The sequence below is a fragment of the Podarcis raffonei genome, chromosome 3 (assembly GCF_027172205.1).
Source record: "Podarcis raffonei isolate rPodRaf1 chromosome 3, rPodRaf1.pri, whole genome shotgun sequence".
Lineage (NCBI taxonomy): Eukaryota > Metazoa > Chordata > Lepidosauria > Squamata > Lacertidae > Podarcis > Podarcis raffonei.
Genome location: NC_070604.1, coordinates 71948342 through 71971972, shown reverse-complemented (window position 1 = coordinate 71971972; position 23631 = coordinate 71948342). Strand labels below are relative to the sequence as shown.

Sequence of the window (23631 nt, the reverse complement as noted above, 5' to 3'; positions counted from 1 at the left end):
TTAGGATATGAAGATGGTTCAAACTATTATTAGGGCCCCACAGTAGTATAAGCTATTTACATAAACACGGAGATCGATTGCATACTCTTTAGCGACGATTTAGTTGCAAGGGTAGAAACAAGCACCACTTGTTTTGGTGGAGGAGGAAGGGGCCGGTGCCATAAAAACGGGCTAGGTTGCCCCATGCAATGCCTTTTAGTAGCCCCCAGTGTCCACGGAGGCAATGCTCCTGTGGGTCAGAAAGCTATCAGAAATAGCGTTATATGGCACCACAGACTACTGATGCCTCCCCACCTCAAGTGGAAATGCCTTTCTACTCACAGAAGGAACCTCTTGGCTCCATGAATTTAAGATGAATGGGATAAGGGTGGTGGGACTGATGAGACAATGCTATAAAGCATTCATTCTATAGAAATTGAAGGTTATACACATAAAAACAACTGTGCATAGGAATATGATTAAATGTAGAATAACCAAAAAGTGAAAACCAAAATTACTGTCTGAAATAAACTGAAAAGAGTGTCAAAACCTGAAATGTTCTAGGTTCCCATTAGAATCACAGAATTGTAGATTTGGAAGGATTAATAAGCAAAAAGTTAGGTCTGGAATGGACAATAACCTGATTAGTCATAATGAAGCTGTAAAAATAAAGGCAATTTCTCATTCTATATTTATGGCTGGCTTTCAATAACAGAGTCTGCTTGCTACATGTTGATAGTTCAGTATCAATTTGTAAGGGTATTTGTAGGGGTTGGTGCTAATTATGGAGCGCAGCCTTCAAAGTAGTGGTGCCTCTATTTATTCCACAAGCGTAGTCTCGGCAGGAATCCTGCCTGGTTTCATCACTTGTTGCCTTTCATCATTTAGTTAATGCCCTCTTTGATCATCAGAGCACTTAATTAGCAGGTTAGCTGATCGCTCTCCAGACTTACAATTCCTCATTTTACTTACTGTTAGTGGGGCATAAATGATGCAAACAACTACATTAAATTACAATAGCAGATCTGCTACGAAAAGCGTTCTACCATAAGGCATAATAAAGATAGATCCTAATCTGCCGACAGGTTCACACCTACAGTATTTGGGAATGAGAAGGTCAAACTGATAGCTCAGAAGAAGAACCTGGCCTTGAATGGTTGTTTGTTGGCCTTGAAATAAAATGGCTGTTTCTTGGCCTTGAAATAAAATGGTTGTTTGTTTGCATAAACAATTTGGCGGGGGGAAGCATTACAATTTAGACAGCAATCACCTTCACGTTCTTCAGTGGGACTTGAGTGGCGGCTTAATGATCTAAACTGCAGTTCAGCAGCAATTGAAGCCAGTCTATCATTTTCAGGGACGCTGGAGCCTCTGTTTAAAAGAACACACACTGCTGCTGTCGTAATTAGCACTTTTACTCCCCGCCCCCCAACAATTTTCTAAAAGCAGAAAGCTTAAATAAAGTGGAAATAGCCATGATTCTGTATGTTAATGAAAGCCACATACTAAGAAAGCAAACTAAATGTTTATAGTCTAGATCTGCATCCTGGTTAAAGAGAGAGGAATCCCCAAATATGATTGTTCTCCAAAAAAAAGCTGCTACTAATATTTGAGAGGGGTAAATGCAATGGCACCAGTACATGCAAATGTACCATGAGGCTACATTTACATTTGATCATAGAGTCATGGAACTGTGAAGCTGGAAGGGACCCTGAAGGTCATCTAGTCAATGCAGGAATCATCGTGAAGCAGGGAAGGGGGAACACTTGTGGAGGCGCCAGATGTCGCTGGTCTACAATAAACCAGGCAACAATCCTGTTAGATCAAAGGAGCTTGTTCACTAGACGTAGTTCATTTTTTAAAAAATGGAGCCATCTTACATATCCAAACACATCAGCAGCAATTGGAAGGAATGGCAGGGCAGTATACATTTCCAAGGTATACATATTTATGCATACAGGTGTATACATACATATGTATATATTAATGGGAGAAAGAAAGATCCTGTGTCAAGTCATAATTCTATACCTTTGAAAATCTAATTTAAAATGGGTCTCATCCAACTAGACCATACTCAGAATAAATCCACTGAAACCAATGGATGCAAGTTAGTTGATTTCAATGGGTCTTCTCAAAGCATGGCTTAGATGGATTCAACCCAATGTCCAGAGAAACAAATAAAATTAAAGATGACATTATCAATGTACCAGACACAATTGCTTTGCTTTTGCTGGGTTTTCTCCTTATCTGAAATATGGGGTACTTGAAAAGAACAAATGAAGTATGGTAGCATTTGTGCACTGCATGTTGTTCAGTGTGCCAAAGAAACATTTTATGGTGGATTTGTCACCAGTGTAACTCTCCTTGGAAGGTTTTACTACTCGCTCTATATGCCCATGGGTAGAATTTTATGAAATTAAGAGAGGTGTACATATTATAGGCTCACTGTTCAGTATTAGTTCAGTCACACCTAGCTACTATAAAGCTGCAAAGGAACAGAGGAAATGAACTGCATGCATTAATGGTTCTAAAATAAAACTAAATAAAAAATTGTTCTCAAGCATGCATGGTAAAATAAATGATCTTTTTAAAATGGATAAACATATAACATGCGCTTAAAAAAAAAATCTCACACTTTTAGAAGAAACAAGGTAATCACCAGGAGCATATAATGGAACCATGATGAACTACTAGGATCTAATTGCAAGCAGTTTATATGAGTGATGGGGACAGGAATGAATCTGCTATGTTGTGGAGCTACCTGATATCATTTGTACTGCTGACAGGTGGTTTTGGCTGAGTTGAGTCACCACCGACGGGAGTGGGGCGACTAAGAGCAGGGCTGCAATGGTTCCGTACATCACATGGGACATTCCTTGTGCTGCAGTGAGAAGAAAAGCTTCAGGAAAAGACTTTCAGGTCCATTTTTACTGGATTCTTAAAACACGGTGACTCAAAACAGTAGTCTGAAAAAATCTTGTGAAAAGTTCATTTTTTAAAAAAAACCTGTAAAATTATTTGAGCTCTAAGTAGATTAAGTTTCCAGTTTGCACTATAAAATTATGCTTGCGACTGAGGACCTAGATTGTTTTCAGCAAGCAAAAGGAGATCCATTTACAAATGTGGAGTACTGAAAACAAATTTGTAAACAAAAAGTGCAGTGAGTACAAATACTGCAGCAGCAGGCATACACTACTCTTAAGCTATTTGGGCTCACATGCTCTGTCTCCTCACTTCTCCTTTCGCAGAGCCGCACTTTTGATTAAATACAGTGGTACCTCGGTTCTCGAACATCTTTGTTGACGAACATTTAAAAAACCCGGAAGTAAATGCTTCTATTTTCAAGTGTGCCTTGGAAGTCAAACGGCTTCCGCTGCATGTTTTTCAGTTTTCTCAATTGGATTTGCAGACAGCCCTTTGCGCCTCAGTTTTCGAACATTTCAGAACTTAAACGGTCTTCCAGATTGGATTACGTTTGAGAACCGAGGTACTACTGTATGGTCACAGTTTAAACAAGCCAGTTATGCAAAAGCAGAAGCTTCCAATCTCATTGCAATTTGCAAGGGGAGAGGAGAGGAGAGAAGCATGTAAATCTGAAATCTGCTGAGGCTTGCTCCAGCGTGATTTAGTGTGATGTGTGCAAATGCTGTCTCCGCATGATGGCTTTGTATAGTAATTCTTATAGTATATATATATATTTTGTAGGTGTGAAGTGACAACGTCCATAGACAAGTTGATGTGGAAACCCTCTAATTTCCAAGATGCAGAAATGCCACCATATTCAGCTAACTTTCATAATCTACACTTAACAGAAGCAGCAACATCACAGGGATTTGCATGCACATACATGCATGTTTAAAAAACCAGAAGAGAAAGCAGCACAACAGAAGCTTCATTTTCTGCAGAGGCTCTTAATAAAACTGTTTTTAAAAATCAGTAATATTACTGCTAGAGCTACCACTAATTTGTCATCAATAGCCAAGTTTCCATTTTTCGTATATTATAGATCTGGGAGGGTCCACCTGTTTGCGGGTTAATACTGTTGTTTGCAATCTTTTGAGGAGAAGGAGAGGAAATAGTCAGCAAGAAAATGGGGGGGGGGAGGTTCAAGTGAAGGTTCAAGAAACTGTAGGACAGGACTGTGGTGGACAGAGAGGGGGAGAAAGAGCTGCCTTGCTCTTGCTGCTTTCTATAACTCACACACACACACACACACACACACACACACACACAAAACAAACCTCTAGCTCCAGCACTGTAGTAGCATATTACATATCATGGAGAACAGAAGAAAGCAATAAATAATAATAAAATTCAGAAAGTTGTTCAGATATAGAGGAGAAAGGCTATGTCACTTATCAAAATGATGTTACAGAGAGGCAATGACATTCTTCACAGAACTCATAACAATAAGGAAAATTACTGTGGGGTTTTATGCATTTTTTCAAAGGGGAGAAAGTATTGTGGGCTTGGCACATAGGAATTTTTTTTATCTCCTTTGGATAAAGGCAGACAGCAAGGTTCAAATGGTAAAGTTGCTTGAACAACTTCAGAAACACCAGTTTCCTCTAGAATACAAGCAGTAAGGATCTGGATAAGCTTTTAATACCTGAACCCTTCAGGTGTTGGGATGATGAGGTGAGGATTTGGGGGATCACTATGGCATCGAGGTACTTTCACAGGACGGGGACTATTCCGATGAATAGCTACAAGCAGAAAGAGGCAGAGGGAGGGCATTCAGATGATTGAAGAGAACAGTCAACACATGCATGTCACATTTGATGCAGGATCATTGTAATGGAGGTCCAGTTCATGCAATTTGTTTGAAGTGGAAGAAACTGGGATGAAATCAACCCAGAGAGATTTTCTCAAATAGCAACTGATGTGGCTCACTGTGCATTCAGATTTGCCTGCCAGCCCATGAGAAGCAGACTTAAGAAATTGGTCAGCCCAATGTATATGCAGGCTAGTAGCCAGGAGATGTAGTGGGCCATAGAAAAGCAAGCACTAGTAAGTAAGCTATTCCTATTTATATGTCATTTAGCGTACAAATAGTTGTGTGTGTGTGTGTGTGTGTGTGTGTGTGTGTGTAATATTTTGCAAAAGTACAAAGGCTTCCTTAAGCCACAAGACAACTCCCAATTTATGGGACTCGCTCTGTATATTTAAATATTTAGCTTGACTACAGATATATTCTTTCATAATTAACCTGGACTTGTTTGGACTGAAGTTGTTCACTCTTCCAAGTGCATCTTTGATGTTCAAGCAAAACACGGATTTGAGTTTTCTTCTTTTCCTCCTCAAGTACTGCCATTATTTCTTCAATATACTCCTAATGGAGTATAATAATGTCATTATTTCTTCAATTTGTCCTAATGGACAAAGGCCCATTAGGAGCCATTCCAGCTCAACCACAATAAGCAAGAGAGATCCTAACCTGGTATCAGCAGAACACTTCTAGTCATTTTAATGTTGTCACTTTATAGCTGTACCTGCCATAGTTGTTGATCTCTCAACATAAGCTACTCCCTTGCTTATACATTTTATGCAGTGGAAGGCAAGCTAATTGTGGAGGACACACTCTATATACAAGACGACTCCACATTGGCTTGCATGCCTATCTAGGTCATGCATGTCTGCACACCTCGTGCACCTCCCGGGGGCACAAGGTAGCCCACCAGTTTCATAGGAAGCCCACCAATGGTTTGATCAGTCTTGTTTTTGTTCTTTGCCACCAACAATGTGTGCAGGGCTAAGTTGAAGAATCTCCAGGAAAGCTATTCAATTTCTGCTATTAGTATGAACTTCACTTAATGCAAAATATTCTGTATAAGGTTATTTCCCATATAGTTTCAGTTTGTTCACCACTGTTTTGTGAGCGTGGTCACACGTGCCTTAGCTTGGATTACTATTACATGCTCTACATGGGGCTACCTTTAAGGAGGGCTCAGAAACTTCAGTTGCTGTAGAAAGCAGCTATAAGGTTGTTGATCGAAGCCAATTGTCAGCAGCCTGTGATTCCACTATTGTACTATACCAGGCATAGGCACACTCGACCCCCCCCCCCGATGTTTTGGGACTACAACTCCCATCATCCCTAGTTAACAGGACCAGTGGTCAGGGATGATGGGAATTGTAGTCCCAAAACATCTGGAGGGCCAAGTTTGCCTATGCCTGTACTATACTCACTGGTGTCCTGTTCATTCCTGGGCCCAATCCAAAGTGCTGGTTTCTACTTTTAAAGTTAAGCGGTTTAAGTGCCAGGACACCTAAAGGACCACCTATTATTTATTTATTCTTTTTCTGCCTTTCTTCCTCTAAGCAGCACACAGCAGCACATGTGCATTTCGTAAACAATCTCCCATCCACACACTGACAAGATCCAGGCCTGCTTAGCTTCAGCAAGGCCTCTTGTCCCTTCAGAACATGCCCTGGGACCACCATGCTCACTGAAGTCATCTGGACAGGAACTGCCAATTCCTGAGGCTCAGGAAGGAACATGTGGTGGGAACATGTGATGGGACTTAATTAGCTGCTGTGCTCATGCTTTGGAATGCTGTGCCTTGAGAAGAGTTATCTGGCCACCTCACCTCCCTGATGTCATTCCAAGCCAAACTGAAAACCTGTCTGTTCTAGTAGGCCAAGATGGATTATCTGCTGCTTCTTATATTTTAGAGGGGTTTTAAAAACTGCATTCTTTATTGTAGAGATGGGGAAACACTGGTCCTTTACAGGTTGTTAAGACTCCCAACTCCCATCAACCACAACCAGCATGACTAATGGTCAAGGATAATGGAAGCTGCAGTCTAATAATGCCCTGAGAGTCTCAGGTTCCCCATTCCTGCTGATTTATTGTCATCATTTGGTGAAGACAGGAGGCCGACATACTGAGTTGGATGACTGGATGATCCTTGTTTTTATTGTGACTCTTGTGTTTTATATTTGCACATTCAATTCACTTACAATGACATGTTTCTATTTCTACAAACTACAGGTGTAAAGTTCCAGAGGAAGAGACTGCGTAGCTGCTGCCTTACCAAGGTACAAACCTGTAACAGGACTATGAGGCTTTCCAATTACATGGCCAATACATTCGTTCATCAATGCCTGTAAACTCTGGAAGATAGAAAATTAACATCACTGCAACAATAAATACCGTGTTTTTCTAATAAGCACCTGCAGTATCTTTAACAAATTGAAATGTATAACTTAGGAACATATATTATTCAAGAAGTATGAATAAAATGAACCACCAGCAAAACAGCCCTTATCTGGTCTCAAATGCAGCCAATAGTGTTTGTTAACTTAAAATGTGAGAGTGGTTAATGACATACCAAAAAGTCATCTTCAGGAAGAGCTGAAATAAATGCTGGCTCAATGGCTTGAAGGAAATCAAAACCTTGTGTTGCCCACCTGTTGGGCAGAAAGAAGTTACTGGTTAACCAGGACTACTTATATAAGCAGCTCTATTTATTTAGAGAAAAACAACCTCTGTTGCCATGCTACACAAAAATATTGCCTTTCTAAACACTATGCAATCTAAAACAATGCCTACTCAGGACTCTGTTCCCTGAAGCTATGTTTTTATGGCTATGCATGGGAAAGAATACTGAAATCCCAACACCCTTAAGGTAGGTTTCAACATAGCACTAAGTGGGACATGTGTTCATGGAATGAGGTCCATTGGCACAACAGGGCTTCCGCCTCCTCCATGTGCCTCCTAAACCTATTTTGGGGGTTTCCAAAACCTTCCAGAGATTTAGGTGGCATGGGGGGAGGGAGGGGGAAAGCCTACTGACTCCTGATCTAGATGACAACCCTGTTTCCCCGCAGACATTTAGTATGTCCACAATGCAAAGTCTGGCCAAACTCTGCAACATCTCCAGTCGTGACAACTATCTTTTCAAATTAATGACAACAAAGGAAATAATGAAGTGTATGCCATGTAGAAAAGGATGTACACCTGGTAAGGACAGCCAAAATGCTTGGGAACCCACAATTAACCGTAACCAAATTGCCATGACTTTCAGGTACTTAGTAAATTATAAGAGAATCCTTGGAGGCTGAGTGCAGCTCTTGATGCAGGCAATGGGCAGAAGATTATATTCTAAGTCATCCTGATTATTTACTATAGCATGCATTCCCCATATCGTAATTTTAAAAATCAAGTCTAATTAAACTGTGTAACAAACCTTAATTCTAGCCTTGTTTTCTAATCATGAGTCGCGTTTATCTGAAAACTCTTAAATGACTGGTGCCATGGATTACCTCAAATATCTTATTCTTGTACCCATGTTGTGGTATTTAGCATTAATATAATCTTCAAAGTAATCAAGGCAGCAACCTTGCTCTTTGTTTAAATATTACAAGCTCCCATAAAACAGAAAGGAGGAAAATTGAAAATAGTTATTTCTCAATCATTACCTTGGTCTAGTACCTCGGCCACTCTCACACTTAGTAAGGACATAATTCATCCACTTTCTTGCAAAACTGATATACTGGTCTCCAATTTTCTGTCTGAATACCCCAGACATCAGACGGATGGCTTCTTTGTGGTACTGCAATATATTAAAATCACCTGTCAAGGCTTTGAAATAAATATTGCCATTTTCAACTGCTACAACAGTGTTTCTGAAACTACAAAATTCTGCATCCAGATTTACAAATTCTCCAATAATGCAACTCAAAATTAATAATAGGTACAACATAAACACACTGTGGGTGATATCCAACCAAGTACTTCATTAACACAAGGACTTCTGGCTGTGCAATGGATGTTCCCCTCCCTCCCTTTGCGTTCCCCCATCTCCCCTAAATCTTGTTGACGGAGAGAGAGGGGAGATCCACTGTGCAAATGGAACTACTTTGTTAAGATACCACCCTATGAAAAAAGCAAGTGAATAGCATGGTATGTCTCTGTAACACCTTGCATACAAACCAACTGATAACCAATGCAATACAAAACTGCAGTTATGCATAAATAAAAATGCTGTTGGGTCAAAACTCCCTGAAGCCTTTCATACATAAGAAAGAGAAACCCAGTAGGGAACACTGCTATTTAGCAGCAGCCCTTGAAAAAGGAGAATATGGGTCTAATTTTGACCTGAGCAGATGATCTTCTATTTTCTTATGTGGTGTGCTTGCTACACAGCCTCCAATGTTTCATAACTTTCAAACAAAACAAGCATTCTTATAATGGGAAATATATATTGTTTTCATTTTTCTGTGCGTTTTTGTTCTTTTGCATAAAATGTAAAGCCGAAGAGTGCTATTGCACTCATGTCTTGCTTGTGGACTTCTCATCTGGTTGGCCCCTCTAAGAACGGAACACTACGCTAGACAAGCCCTTAGGTCTGATTCTAAACATTATGCTACTATTAGTTACACAACGCTATTTCTCCGAAGTGAAAAGTGATTACCCAATCAAAAGGCTGTTTAAAAAAACATGACCCATTTAAAAATTCACTTCGAAGAAATAAAATTAAAGCCTTCCACTTGGGAAAAAATAGGCAAAACATTTCTCTTGAACCAACCTCAAAACCAAAGTTGTAACACTGAATCATGGCTTCCCGATAATATTGCTGCAGGGTGGCAGATTCTGATTCATCAACCTCAGCATCAAATTCAGATGTGAACATGCGATCAACTCTGTCAATCGCACTGCTTATCTTATTGCAAAGCTGTAATGCATCACTCTGGAAAACAGGAAAAATATTTGCTGAAGTATTATTTGTGTATTTAATATTTGTATTCTGCTTTTCAAATAGCAAATGTTGAGCTCAAAGAGTTTCACAGCAATCACAATAGCATTTAAAAACAACGAACATTGCAATCTCTATAATATCAAACACAACAGCATATAAAGCAAACAACAAACTCATCAAAACAATTAACTCATAGTTAATTGATACTTCTTAATCATGTAATACATGGTTCTACAGGAACCTTATGATAATCCTCAATGGCTACTTCTCGCTATATCACGGGATACCTGAGGCTGCAATCCTCTGCCTATTTACCTGGCAGTAAGTCCCACTGAACTCAGTGGTTCTTGCTTCAGAGTAGACATATATAGGATTGCACTGTTAAAAAATAAATTGTGATTTTTATGCAAAAACCAACTTTATCAAAAGTGTGATTAAGATTCTTCAAGTGCATATATCCAACCACTATTTGTGTGCATGCAAGTTTCCACACCCAGTTTCCTACACTCAGGTTGCAATGGCCAGCTTCCAAGAATTTGCTGGTTAACCCCTAGAAATCTGGAACACTGGACCAAACATTGATAAGTGACTTTTGTAACCACAGCAGTAATCCAGAAATTAATGGGTACAAATATCTTAGGTCCACTAATTTCAATGGATCTACTCAGAGTAGAAGTCAGGTGGATAAAACTGATGATTTGTAAATAGTAAAGCCTTATAAGAGAAAGGTTTTCCCAAGCACTGCATTTTACTGTTTTCCTAAAGCACAATATAAAGTTTCCTACTTCAAATCTGTTTGGAAGCTATGCCTCACGTGTCAGTGCATAAACATACAACTTCCCAATCTGTACATACAATTCATTCAGCCTGCTGTATAAATTACTCTCAACTTACTTGCAATGTCAATCTTTCTCTGATCACTTGCATTTAAAAGTAGGCCTCGGCCGCCTATTTAGAGATTTTGTAATTATAAGCGACTGAGAATGCTTAATAATCCAGAGGAATATAAACCAGAAAGATGTGTACCTTCAGCTGCTGCAAAGCTTTGGCAATGACTGGCTGGCTGGATGTTTGCTCCTGATGTAAAGAGATGAGCCCTTCAAGAAACTGTTGGACAGCTTTTCTCTGGTTCACAAGATGAACAGGCTGCATGACTACAAGGAGGAGGTTGTCAACCTAAGAATACAAGGTTAATTTATGGTATTGCTGAAAAACGGTTCCCAAAGTTGTAACCGTGAATTCTGAAATTTAAAATACTTAACTCTGACGTGTTTTAAATGGTACTATTTTCCTTCCCACAAAATTGCTAATTTTATGAAAAACGTCTCCAGTTGTACTTCTGGATTTTCCAAGGCTGTTCCTTCAATGTTCATTGTGACCAATTTAGAGACAGTTACATATTGATAAACATATTTTGGTGCATTGTCTGCCTCCCTCTATGCACCAGAGGCTGCTAGGTGAGGGATGAGAGCAACTCCAGTTGTATGCGCAGCTGTGGTGCAAAACCACCACACAGCAAGTTGGGGAATGAAGTCTGTGCAGAAGCACACTTCAGCAAATGTGTTGATGAGTGGTGGGAGGAAGAGAGCTCCATGCATTTCTTGTTGCTAGAATAAAAACTTTATGTGCTCACTATATACATTAGTTTCATACTTCTAAAGTGAAGTAAGCCGTTTGATTTCTCCAATATGTCAACCGGTGCAAGAACTTATTAATATTATAACAATGGTACATTTTCTACTAACATCCTGTAGCTTCAAACATTGTTTCTTATTTATTTTATAAAATTTATAGAAGGCTTGATTATAGAGTTTGGATTTGATATCCCACTTTATCACTACCCAAAGGAGTCTCAAAGCGGCTAACATTCTCCTTTTCCTTCCTCCCCCACAACAAACACTCTGTGAGGTGAGTGGGGCTGAGAGACTTCAGAGAAGTGTGACTAGCCCAAGGTCACCCAGCAGCTGCATGTGGAGGAGTGGAGACACGAACCCGGTTCCCCAGATTACGAACCTACCACTCTTAACCACTACACCACACTGGCTCAAAGAAGAAACCTCAAAGCGGTTTTACAAAAAGGTAGAATAATAAAAAGTTAGGTACTACGGCAAGCTGTTCAGAATAGAATCGCTCTACTCAGCAAAGTGCCATGCTCTGGATGACAACCCCAATCTGATCTAAGGCTATATTGACAATTTATCCTACTCTCAAATGCATTCAAGACAGAAAAATACACACTTTTTTGCAATATGAGGATCAAACTAAACCCCTATGAAGAATGCATAGGCCGAATTCTCAAGCACCTAAGATCCTACCCTAGTAGTATTTCCAATTTTCTTACATGTGAGAAAAGCAGAGCATTTCTTAAATGTTGGGAGTCCATAAATAACTACCATTAACCAAATCAGAAGAATACTAATACAGAAATTCTTTACCTGCATACTTCTCAATGTGTCAATTGTCTCCACCTGAGGAACAATTTTGACAGGCTGTCCTTCCCAAGTGCTCCAGCTGTCATCAGTGTCATCATCTTTGTCTCTGTACTTTGTCATAAGTAAAAATGGTTCGCTTGCAACCTCATCAGAGTCTTTTGAACAGTCCTTTCCTGCAGCTGTATTAAGTAGCTGCAGGATGATAGATTTCTCTCCTGAAAGGTTATCTGGCACAAAAATCTGCAAGTTTTCAAGTCCAGGGATCTGTACCTGAGGAACAAACCAATATGGTCCAAATTATTAACACCTAGAACCACAGAAAAATTTCACTCATTTTTCTCAGGGTGAAAGGATTTTCACAGATGCTAAGTGACTACCACCATTATGCACCTTTTCCATGGCTATTTGCACTGCATCCCTCCCCACAACCACCACCTAGTGCTTCTTTATCTCAGATGTCTCCCCAATCCCTGCATGATAATAGCCAGTGGGGATCACACAGGGAACAAGACTACAGAGAATTGACACTGAAGACATACAAAGTGGTGTTGCTCTTGCCCCAGGGTGTATTGACAACACATCACTAGGCATCACACTGTCTTCCCATGTTTCATTACCCATCAACACGGCACAGAAAGACAGGAACACCTCTCAGTTGCCTTGGCAACAATGGGACACATTCTGTGTACTGGTGGGCTGCAAAAGAGGGCAATGAACTCACAGCAGTGAGGTGATGCCTTTCCTTCCTATCCACCTCTGCCCCACAATGTATATCAGGGAGGTCAGGTGCTTTCCAAGTACACAGATGGATGTCCAAGGAACAGCATTCAGTCACATGGACCCCCACCTTCAGTGGTACAACCCAGACACAGGTTTACCCCCTCAGTGAGAAATTATTTCTTAAGTGTATCTTATCCTTCCCTTCATCGTATGATCCAAGTGCAGCTTACAATTCAGCAAAGTATGCCCCCATGAACTGGTCCTTTGGTAGCTAGACATGTCTAACCTTGGTAGTTGGATATGCATAAGATCTACACGCCACACACTGGAGAGCATAATAATCCCTTTAATCCCCAGGCTGATTTTACCTTCATGTACTGTTGTGCTTTCAGGGCACCGAGGAAGTCCCGCACAGAGGCAGAAAATGTGAACTCTGCTGCTATTTCAAGGTCCTAAGAATAAAATGGCAGGTGTTTATCAAACTGCACTGTTAAGAAGCCTATCAATGCAGCTGAACTGGGCACACTATGTCAAACCACTTTTTCTTTTTACCTTTCTTAATCTCTTGGCAAAGCCAAGAGCTTTGGATGCTCTCTCTCTGGCTTCATGGAACAGCTCTTTCAGTGCCCGGCTGGTCTCTATCACAGACCTCCTACAAATAATTTAACAGAATGCAGTTATTTCAACACATTGTCACACATGCATTCAAATGTGCTGAAGAAGAACACATAAAAAAAGGCTAATCAAGAAGTCAGAAGGCAAATATGTACAAACAAGAAGCTAAAAATGAATCTGGTATTGAGAAGATGACACATCCTACACAAAAAGACAAAGTGTACAGTTAAGGAAACAAGGCAGAGAAATTATTTTCATGCCCTTAACTGCAAGCATTATTAGGCTGAGCATACACAAACACTGGGTTTCTGCTGCAATTTTCAAAGAAATTCACGCTGCTTCTTTCATGCATATAAAGACATCCGTAACATGATAGTGTATCTTATGTAGGTCTGGGAGTACCTGATTTCATCTGAAGCTGCACTGTCATCAGCATTAGCCCAAAACTCATCACAGCTCTCTTGTAAGCCAGAGTCTAAAAAGATCCCTGTAGATTTAAGCAGCACTCCTGCAATGTCACTGAAACAAAATAAAAAACAATTGTCACTCCCACAGACAACGCAGAAAGAGGCTTGTGCATCAAGAAGAGCTTTGATTTGATATCCCGCTTTATCACTACTTGACGGAGTCTCAAAGCGGCTAACATTCTCCTTTCCCTTCCTCCCCCACAACAAACGCTCTGTGAGGTGAGTGAGGCTGAGAGACTTCAGAGAAGTGTGACTAGCCCAAGGTCACTCAGCAGCTGCATGTGGAGGAGCGGAGACGCGAACCCAGTTCCCCAGATTACGAGACTACCGCTCTTAACCACTACACCACACTGGCTCTCAAAACTTCCAAAGCATTCCAGGATTAGAATGCCATTGATATGAAAGTATTAAATAAAGTTTATGTAAAATAAATAAAATGAAATGTTCCCCAGTCAGATGCAGTTTGGGGGGGGACCTAATTAATTTTAAAATTGTTCAGATACACACTGCTTAACATTCAACTTTTACTAGCTTTTTAATAAGATCAACTTTACTTTTTGTAAATGGCAGTAGATTTCCAATTAATAAAACTTTTTTTAAAAATCCCTGCTAATAAAACTTAAAATTTTGAGCAAAATGGACACGAGAATCACAATAATAATAAGTTCTACCAGAACAATTTTCCAGCTTGAGCTTCACCTCCTCGTATATAAGGAGTGATTTCTTTGGTGAAATTCCATTCTTCCTCCAGGAGATTTTTTAAACTATGAGATGCTTGAGGTAACTGCTGTAGCATTTGGATCCAGCTTCGCATATAACCAAAATAAACCTTGAAAAGGGAAGAACAGCAATTTAGGTCATATTGTTTCACCAGACTCCACAATGGAGACAGAGCCCACCTGTAATGTGATGGTGGCTTTGTGAAATGGAATGTCGTCAGAATGTATTAGGGAGTAGGTGAGATGCCAAGGGAGATATGTAAAAATCAGCACCTCATCTCTGTTTTTGCTTCCAAAGAGCAAAGCTCAGGACCATCCAAGATAGGACCCCTGATTATATTGCACAATGTAGTTAAAACAGAAACACAATTCCTGCACAACTAGAGAAGCTAATGAAAATAAACTGACAATGGTGAGACAATTAAGAATCCGATAGAGAAGCCTACAGAAGTGACCCACTATAAAATAGGATTGCTTGCTTACCATTAACATCTTATGCAGGTCTTCCTCAAAAGAGTCGATGTTGCAGTTGTTCTTCTGTAAGTCATCTAACACCTCACGTAACATAAACTGATAATATTGCTTCATAAGCAGACCCCCTTTCAGGACCTCTTTACACTCTCTCACTAGCTGCAAGGAAACAGTCCATAAAAAGCAATAAATCATTCGGATGCTTAAAAAAGAGTTTCTCTTGAGATTTTAATCATAGATTTAATTTAGAGGTTTTAACAGATCATGTGGCCCTCTCTACACAACATAAAATCGCCAAGCAAGACAAGAGCTACAACAGTAGAGTGGGTGGGATTTCAGAATTGAATTCGACAGACCATTAACTCTGCTAAGTGTTTTACAAACCTTTCTTCATTTACTACCACAATGAGCCTGTAACATGGATCCACTTTTTACTCCAAGAAAGGCCTCAAATGACCAGTGATGGTATCTGAACCCAGATCTCCACAGCTCAAATCCCACACACCTTTATAAAAAGTTTGCTTTATATCATTTCACAAAACCCTTTTTTTAATTTAAGAAACCCATAAAACTTCACATTTTCACGTTTGCCTGCTACAATGCTAGAATTGTGGGGAAGGGAGGGGGCGTGATAAACTTTTTACTGTATACTATAACCCAAGCCCCTGCAACAGTAGGGAATTAAAACCCATTAAATAAATATAGCTGATGGCTATGTATTTACCGAAGCTAAGGAATAAGTCAATTTAGTTGGCAAAGAAGCAGAGACAGAACCATATTTGCCCTCCACAGAATCCTCAGTAATTGTCGTCGTTCTTACGAGAAATAGCAGCTTACAGTACTGTGCTTCCCTCTGAATTGTTCATCACTTTATTAAGAAATGTATATCCTGCTTCTCACCCCTGTGTCTCAAAGCAGCTTACAAAAAATTGTAGGCTTTTGGGGGAGAAGAGGCATCAGATCTTACTGTAACTTTTGGTAAAGCAATTAGCAGAGAATTATTTGCAAAATGTTAGAATTGTACATAGAATATTGGCCTTCGTTATCTTTTAAGTATCTTTTTATGCTACTGAAAAATATTACCACCAATCTAAATACGTACTACGCATCCCTTCTGTGGAACAATGTAAGACTTATTGCTAAGGACTGGGGAGGGAGGGGGGTTAATAAAACACTTTGGGCACACCTGTTTAATACTCAAGAGAGATGGCTCCCCAGCAGGCTGCTGTTCCAACCTTAATTTGAGGCATTCATGGATAACGTTGAGAAGGACTCGGCAAAGAACTAGGAATGCAGGCTCAAAAGATGGCAAATCCATAGACTTCAGCTCTTCCCGTGACACAGTACTGCACTTTTGATCTGAAGAAGGCGGAGAATTTGACAACTGCACGTAATCTGAACTTAAAATAGGATCTGGGTACTCTGAAAACTAACAAAAAAATAGATACTATGTAACAAACAACCTGAAACACTTCCCCCCCTTCAGTTTAATAACTTATCAGGTGTAAACCCACCACCAAACATTGACTTTAAAACAACAACAATCTTGTTCAGTCAAAGTATCAGGCTTTCCTTTCAGACCTGTAGAACTATAGTAGTAGATGTTGGTCACAAGCCAGGAGAAATCACACAATTAACTTTGCATGCCCAGCAGGGCGCTTGAGCTTTCTCAAATCAGCATCATGCCATGCTGCTTAGCAAGTCCACTTTTAAGTGAGTGGATTTCAAAAGCAGCTTGTGATGCAGCACAAGCATTGATATTCAAAGCAAAATATATCTGAAGTTCCATGATGGGCACCTCTAAAAAATCTGCATGGACGGGTTGGGATATTTTGTGATAAGTTGCGTTTCTCTATGCCATACTGTAAACGTTAAAATGAGTATCGTAATTCCAATCTGCAAACAGTCCTAGTATTAAAACAATGTCTAAAACACTTGTGTTAAGTGATTGTACAGCACTACATGCAATATAAAATGTTAATACGCTAAACAAATTGCTACCTACATCAATGTGTTAAAAAGCCATTTGCAACAAGTTTGTCCTTCAGCTACTAACTGTAAATTTAAATGTTCATTTTATAAAAATGAGGTGCATTTTATAAAAATTGCTGCTCCTTGGATTTTTAGGAAAGGGAAACCCCTGTTAATGTACACATTTCCACTGATATCAGCATTTTAATTGCTTATTACTAAATGGGTTCATCCAAATTAAAAAATGTATAGCTGAGGAAGAGATAGTATGCAGTGAATGATTGAATGCACCTCTAAGTGTGACTGGTATTAAGTTTGTGTTCATAACATCAGTATTATTATTATTATTATTATTATTATTATTATTATTTATTATTATTACCACTACTACTACTGCTAGTAGTACTACTACATTACCGTCGTACCTCGGCTCCCGAACACCTTGGGAGTCTAACGTTTCGGCTCTCAAACAATCAAAAACCGGAAGTGACTGTTCCAGTTTTCGAACCTTCTTTTGGAAGCCGCACATCTGATGGGGCTTCCGATTGTCTGCAGGAGCTTCCTGCAGCCAATCAGAAGCCACACTTTGGTTTTTGAACGTTTCAGAAGTCAAATGGACTTCCGGAACAGATTCTGTTCGATTTCCGAGATATGCCTGTACTACCTATTTTACGCCCAAGGCTATGAAACCAACATGGCAACAGCTCATGTAATAAATAAATGCTCATGTAACTAAACATTCATGTAGTCATAGAATTGAAAGGGCAGAATGCTCAAAGTCTTTTTTTTTACTTTGCACATCATATTCCATATTATCACATATGAAATTACCATACTTAAGTAGTAAATAACTTTATCAGCATCTCTCTGGAATCAGAAATTTATAATTTTAAACAGACACAGTAAGCCAGTTACATGTAATTATACTAGCCCAAAAATTTAAACATATTAAAGCTGCATTCCTATATACACTTACCTGGGAAGATGTCCCACTGAACTCAATGGGCCTGACTTCTGAGTAGGCATGCATGGGATTGTACTGTAAGTGTCTTAGTTTTCATAAATGCAACATCCAATTTGCTTTTCTTTATACTGCCCCCAGACACATTTCTGCCATTTTGTGCATTTATTATTAGATGACTGCTTCTCATTATAGTATTATTTCAGAAAACAAAATAATATTTCAGGAATGAACATGCTAAGAAATACACCATTGCCAAAATGTGAACTTCATCCTCCTATATACTAATATAAATTATTAATTCCTGCAAAGCAAAAAACAGTGCAAAAAGTCTACATCAGTATCTTCTAGAGCAGGGGTTGGTAACCTGTGGCTACCCATATACTGCTGGATTGCAACTCTCATCATCCCTGACAATTGGCTGTGATGGCTGGGATTGAAGGGAGTCCAACATCATCTTCTGGAAGGCCATAGGTTAACTGCCTTGTTCTAAAGAAAGATGTCTCCACAATAAAGAAAACTTACTTGGAGTAGACTTCACTATTAAACAGCCCTTTAAAATGGCTGGTTGTTATAATAAAATAATAATAATAATAATAATAATAATAATATTCCAATCCTAGACTCAGAAGTAAGTTAATTTGGAAAATGGAACCAGTCAATGTCTCAATTCTTTTTTACACCTCACTGTTCACCATAATATTGGATGGTGAGACCTTGTTAGATAGGTTTCTTAATATCCCATAAGGTTTCATAACTTAGGATTCTTTCTAAAACAGCTGAAAGGTATGAACTCTATAAACAATTATAATGCCATTGCTGGGTAGTTAACACAACAGCGATGCTCATCTCTCCACATTCACGTTTTAAAAATCTGTATTGCAGAAGAGCAGATTAGATAACGGGAAAAACTTTCTAGCAGCGATCATTTTGTTAATGGAAAAAACTGCACAAAAAAGTAGAACATTCTTTGGACAATTTGAGAAAGTAGCTATAGTAGATAATTATGATCAGCAAATCCAGTCTCAAGGCAAGGGTCATCTTGATGTGCCTTCTAATTTTATTCTACACTGTGGTTATTCAAATTAAAAACGCAATTTGATATACAAAGCACAATAAGGCATCATACCCACATGTATATTTTCAATTCAATTCCCATACAAGGTTTACAGTATAAATTAATATGCTCAAACTCATATATTATAATAAAAGAAAATCCAGTATCTTTAAACCAGACTTTATCTTCTTCAGAACACACATTTGTCCTTGAGCAACCCCCCTCCAAGCGCCATGATGAACACAGACATTCTGGTGTAATCTGAATGATACTTCAGTAGCCATGGAAGAGATTGAAAGAATGGGGAGAGTAATGTGGAAGGGATTAAATGGGTTGCCACTCATACTTCATTTGTTGGTACAACCACAAAACCGAGAAGCTGCTATGCGCACCCACATGCATACCGTAACTCTCCCCTTCCTAACAATAATGCATGCACCCAATAATGTCCAGCACGCTACAGTTACCTTGAAGAGTCTTTTATTAGCTAAAGAAGGCTTATTTCAGTGGAGGGAGGGGGAGGGACAAAGGAAGATCTCTGAGAGCATGAGGATGCCCATGGGTGTCATGATGTCAACCCATGAAAGAGTCTTGGACTAGAACCAGGGCAAGCCAAATTCAATTCTCCACTCAGGCATGAAAACCATGGCTTGGTGACATTGGGCTGGTCACTGTATCTCAGCCCAACCCACCTCAAAAAAAAACATTGAGGATGAATTTAGATGGGTAGGGCAACAACTACACACAACGCCCTGAGCTCCTTGGGCAAAGGGCAGAATATAAACCTAATAAAAAAGGAAATAAGTTATTAGGTTTCATTTCCATGCCAATCCGTATTCTAAAATTCAGAACTGAACAGATTCCAAGCATGCACTACATTTCACTTGGGCTCCAGCAAGGACTCCTATAAGAGCTTTATTTCCCCACACTTCACAAATACAGGAAAGTTTTCTATTTCATTTCTGTGGGGCTGGACCCCTAACTCTGCCATACATTAACCAGTACACAAAGCATCACGTTTTGAAAGTCTAGCCTTCATTTCTAGACTCTGCCCATGACTTTATGGGCGGTAAGTAACAACTATGATCCAAACAAGAAGGGAGGGAAGGAAACTGGACTGAAGGTCCACCGATGGGAGAGCCAAGAAGAGAAGCCTTCCTCAGCCCTCTGTTCTTTAACAAAGCAGCTTCAAGGAGAGATTTCAGGGCTCAGCACCTCACGCAGCCAACATGGAGCCAGGGCACAGGCAAACTTCCAAGGCCAACATGGGAGTTCCACATTGGGTTTTTATATATGATACTTCTCCATTAACACATTGCAGTGATTAAGATGACTCATTAACAAGGCATTGCATATCGCAAAACAACTATGTGCGTATTATACAGAAGAATAGTTTCCAAAGAGAAAATTGAAACAAAGGAACAGTTTCATGAAAATCTTTTAGCAGCGTGAAGAACCGATTCCCACCCCCCCGTTCCTCCCAGAACCTACCTCCAACTGCTGATCGCTCTTTATCAATGCCATTCGGGCCCTTTGCAAGGAGCCGTGCATTAACTTGTGCAGTCTTAAAATGAGCTTTCGCAACCCCATTTGTTTCAGTGCTTTATCTACGAACGGTCTATAAATAGAGGTCAAACAGTGTCTGCTGCACCCCGTCTCCCCGCTGCACTCCGTAACAGCCCAGCAGGTTGAGTCGTCCTCAGATTCAAGCCTGTCAAGCTTTCTTGACAAATGGTCCTGTGCCTGAAAGTCAAAATTTGGCTTATTGGCAAAATTATTCTGGATGGCTTGTCTGAGTTCCTCCACACTCTCCTGAGAGATTTGTTCTTCATCTTCACTTTCTTCTGTGCACGCCCCCGAGGTTCCCCTATCATCCTCCTCCTCCTCATCCTCTGGATCGTTGTCCCTGAATGGACGAGGAGAAGGGATTTCAAACACTGGCCAGCCAATGTCAGAGAGATTCTTGATGCCCAAAACAGTTCCCATAATCCTCAGTTTCTGGTTTAAGTCTTTTGTAATGTTCAACCAGAGACAGAGCGCCTGCACCCTGTCCTGAAAATCCCTCGCAGCATACTTTTCGTAGTCACTTTGAAGGGCCTTCAGAGATGGATAAAGTGCTTCTACGTATTCTAGCAGCTCCATTATCCGCTTTACCTGTTCAAATGAGACCCGCTGGCGATGGAGGTGCTCATGGTAGCTAGAGTAGCCCATAGCATTAGCTCCATGAGCTGCTTTACACTGTCCTCCTGATGTACCATTAAGACTAGCGCCACTGCCTAGACAGGAGAGGTTCCCATAGTTCACTTTGAAAGTAAGGATTTCAACAATAATATCTGGGATGGCTTGGCGGGCTGTGTACAGATAGAAGTCTTGGTCGTTAATAGTCCTCCCCGCGTGCCAAGCTTGCAGTTCAAGCCAAATTAGTTCATTGGATCGGTTTAACTCAACAGCGGAAGTGCTCTCCTGCCCTTTCTGCTCTTTGTCCTTTTTCTTGGAAACTGAGGTAAGCTTTAACAAAAGCCGCAGGGTTTCAAAGAACTTTAAGCGGTCCGCTGGGTAATCAGTACGAGAAGTCTGGCGTGTAGTTTTGGCTATAGGCACAGGTACAGATACGAGAGGCTTCGCATTGCTGCAGCCAAGGCTGAGGTAAGGCTTATTGAGATCAACATCTGGAATTGACTTTTTTGGCAAGGACCCACCAACCGTGTCCAACATGAATGAGCACTGGACATTTTTCTTGTGATCCCTCTCAGTTGTCCTCAGGGTGGCTCGGATCTTTTTCCCCTGCTTATAGCTGTGCTCTTCAGTGTTCTCAATGGTTTTGGCGTTGTCTTTGTTGGACAGCTGGCTTGGCGAGCTCATCTTGTCTGAAAATTATAAGATAAAAAAATTTTGCACCAGAAGTAAAAAGTTCACTTTTTAAAAAACACACTCATGCCGTTTTCTTTACTCCATTTGTATAATATTCCAGTTCTGTGATGTGCTAAACACACATGACACATACTCTCAAAACTTCATATTCAGTTCATATTCATTAGACACCCTTACAATTATTTAAACAGTTCAGAACTCAATGTAGCACAAGTGGTTTTAAAATACTGTACCCCATATGTTTTCAAGTTCATTGTCATAAGCAATGTATTAAATCAGTGGCTATCCAACTGGTCTTTAACAACAGCCAGAGGTAAAGTGGCAGAATGTTATTTGTGGCTACAGGTATGGCAACAGCACAGTCATATCCCATGTAATTAAACACTGGTGCCTCAGGGGCTGCATTAAGAAGTTCTCACGGGCTGCATTTGCAAAACTCTGATTTATTAAGTTCCAGTTACCATACAACCACTTCTTCCCATACAGCTGTGACAGCTAAAGATATGAAGAAAACTCTTGTCATGATTGTCAAGGTGCTTCATCTAGGTATCACAAATTATTTCTGGGTTTCTTTGTTCCCAGGGCTCTTTCTAGGGGCTCAATTTAAACCACAACCAACTCAAATATTAATATTTTCCTGAACAGTCATGACAGATTTAATAGTAATAACTGACAACCACAGAAAAAAATTCTGGAGCACATTTCACTCCCTGAAATCAAGGCAATGCTGAGTCACTTTGCAACTAAAGGCAGACATAATGATACTGTGGAGCTTTTAAAGTAATAGGTTTAGCTCTGAAACCATGCTAATGGAAACATTCTGTTGTACTAATTGTAATTATGAGAATTGACTTCTCATTATAATTATCTCTTTTGCTGCACATGGCAGCTGGAATGAGTGACTAAGAAGCAATTCTGGGAGCACAAGTCTAATGGAAGGGAGAAGGAGGATTTTTGCTCTCCCCCCTACCCCCCCATCCAACCCTGCCCTAACAAGTTTCAAAAAAGAAAATGTTACATAGAGAATGAGAGTTGTTTTTAGCAACCATTTTTGCACACTTATGCAACAGGGGGATATAATTGTAATAGATCCATTGCCCTCTCACAGAAACTACCAGGCTCTGAGGGTTGGAGAAAACTGCTGTGGCAGTTTGCTCCATCTTTGAGTTCTATACTACTGGTATTGGGGAGGGGAGGTAAAGGTATAATGCTCTCGGGGGCGGGTGGAGGTTTCAGTGCAGTATATGTTCCCATCTCTACCACTTTTCTTCTACTTTCCAGCATCATGAATCTTCTGTACTTCAGGCATTGCTGGGGAAACTTCTGTGCTGCTCTTGCCATGAATCACAAATTACGTACTATACATGTTGTACCTGAACCACTAACCGCTTTAACAGAGGGTGGTGAACTCTCTCTTCCTGTTACATAAAATAAAAAGGAACTAAGTGATATATGTTCAACCTAGTTGGAGAGCAGGTTCAGCATAGTGGCTAAGAGAATGAGCTACAAATCAGAAGTCCCAAGTTCAAATCTTGACCTATTATGGGCTTGCCAGGTGGTCGTAGAAAGCCACTCTTTTCAGCCTCAGATCCCATTTATCTATATGGGGATAAAAAAAATATTGACCTACTCTAATCTGTTGTGTTAGGACCGTGGAGTATTCT

At 40.0% G+C, this 23631-nt stretch overlaps 1 protein-coding gene across 5 annotated transcripts in view; it reads right to left on the bottom strand.

The window, feature by feature from the left end:
• MAP3K4 (mitogen-activated protein kinase kinase kinase 4) overlaps nt 1–23631 on the bottom strand; it is a 54824-nt gene that overhangs the window by 11525 nt on the left and 19668 nt on the right. Inside the window, exons 3-18 of one of the 5 annotated variants that reach the window (XM_053382334.1) lie at nt 20588–21963; nt 16294–16536; nt 15120–15266; nt 14589–14746; nt 13853–13969; nt 13388–13487; nt 13204–13287; nt 12119–12385; nt 10710–10859; nt 9513–9674; nt 8404–8537; nt 7314–7392; nt 7017–7095; nt 4589–4685; nt 2741–2860; nt 1250–1350 (exon numbers count right to left, since the gene is read on the bottom strand). In XM_053382334.1, coding sequence (XP_053238309.1) covers nt 1250–1350; nt 2741–2860; nt 4589–4685; nt 7017–7095; nt 7314–7392; nt 8404–8537; nt 9513–9674; nt 10710–10859; nt 12119–12385; nt 13204–13287; nt 13388–13487; nt 13853–13969; nt 14589–14746; nt 15120–15266; nt 16294–16536; nt 20588–21963 — 3414 coding nt within the window. The remainder of the gene's footprint in view (nt 1–1249; nt 1351–2740; nt 2861–4588; nt 4686–7016; nt 7096–7313; nt 7393–8403; nt 8538–9512; nt 9675–10709; nt 10860–12118; nt 12386–13203; nt 13288–13387; nt 13488–13852; nt 13970–14588; nt 14747–15119; nt 15267–16293; nt 16537–20587; nt 21964–23631) is intronic. The other 4 variants (XM_053382335.1, XM_053382338.1, XM_053382336.1 and 1 more) reach the window with 4 other exon arrangements.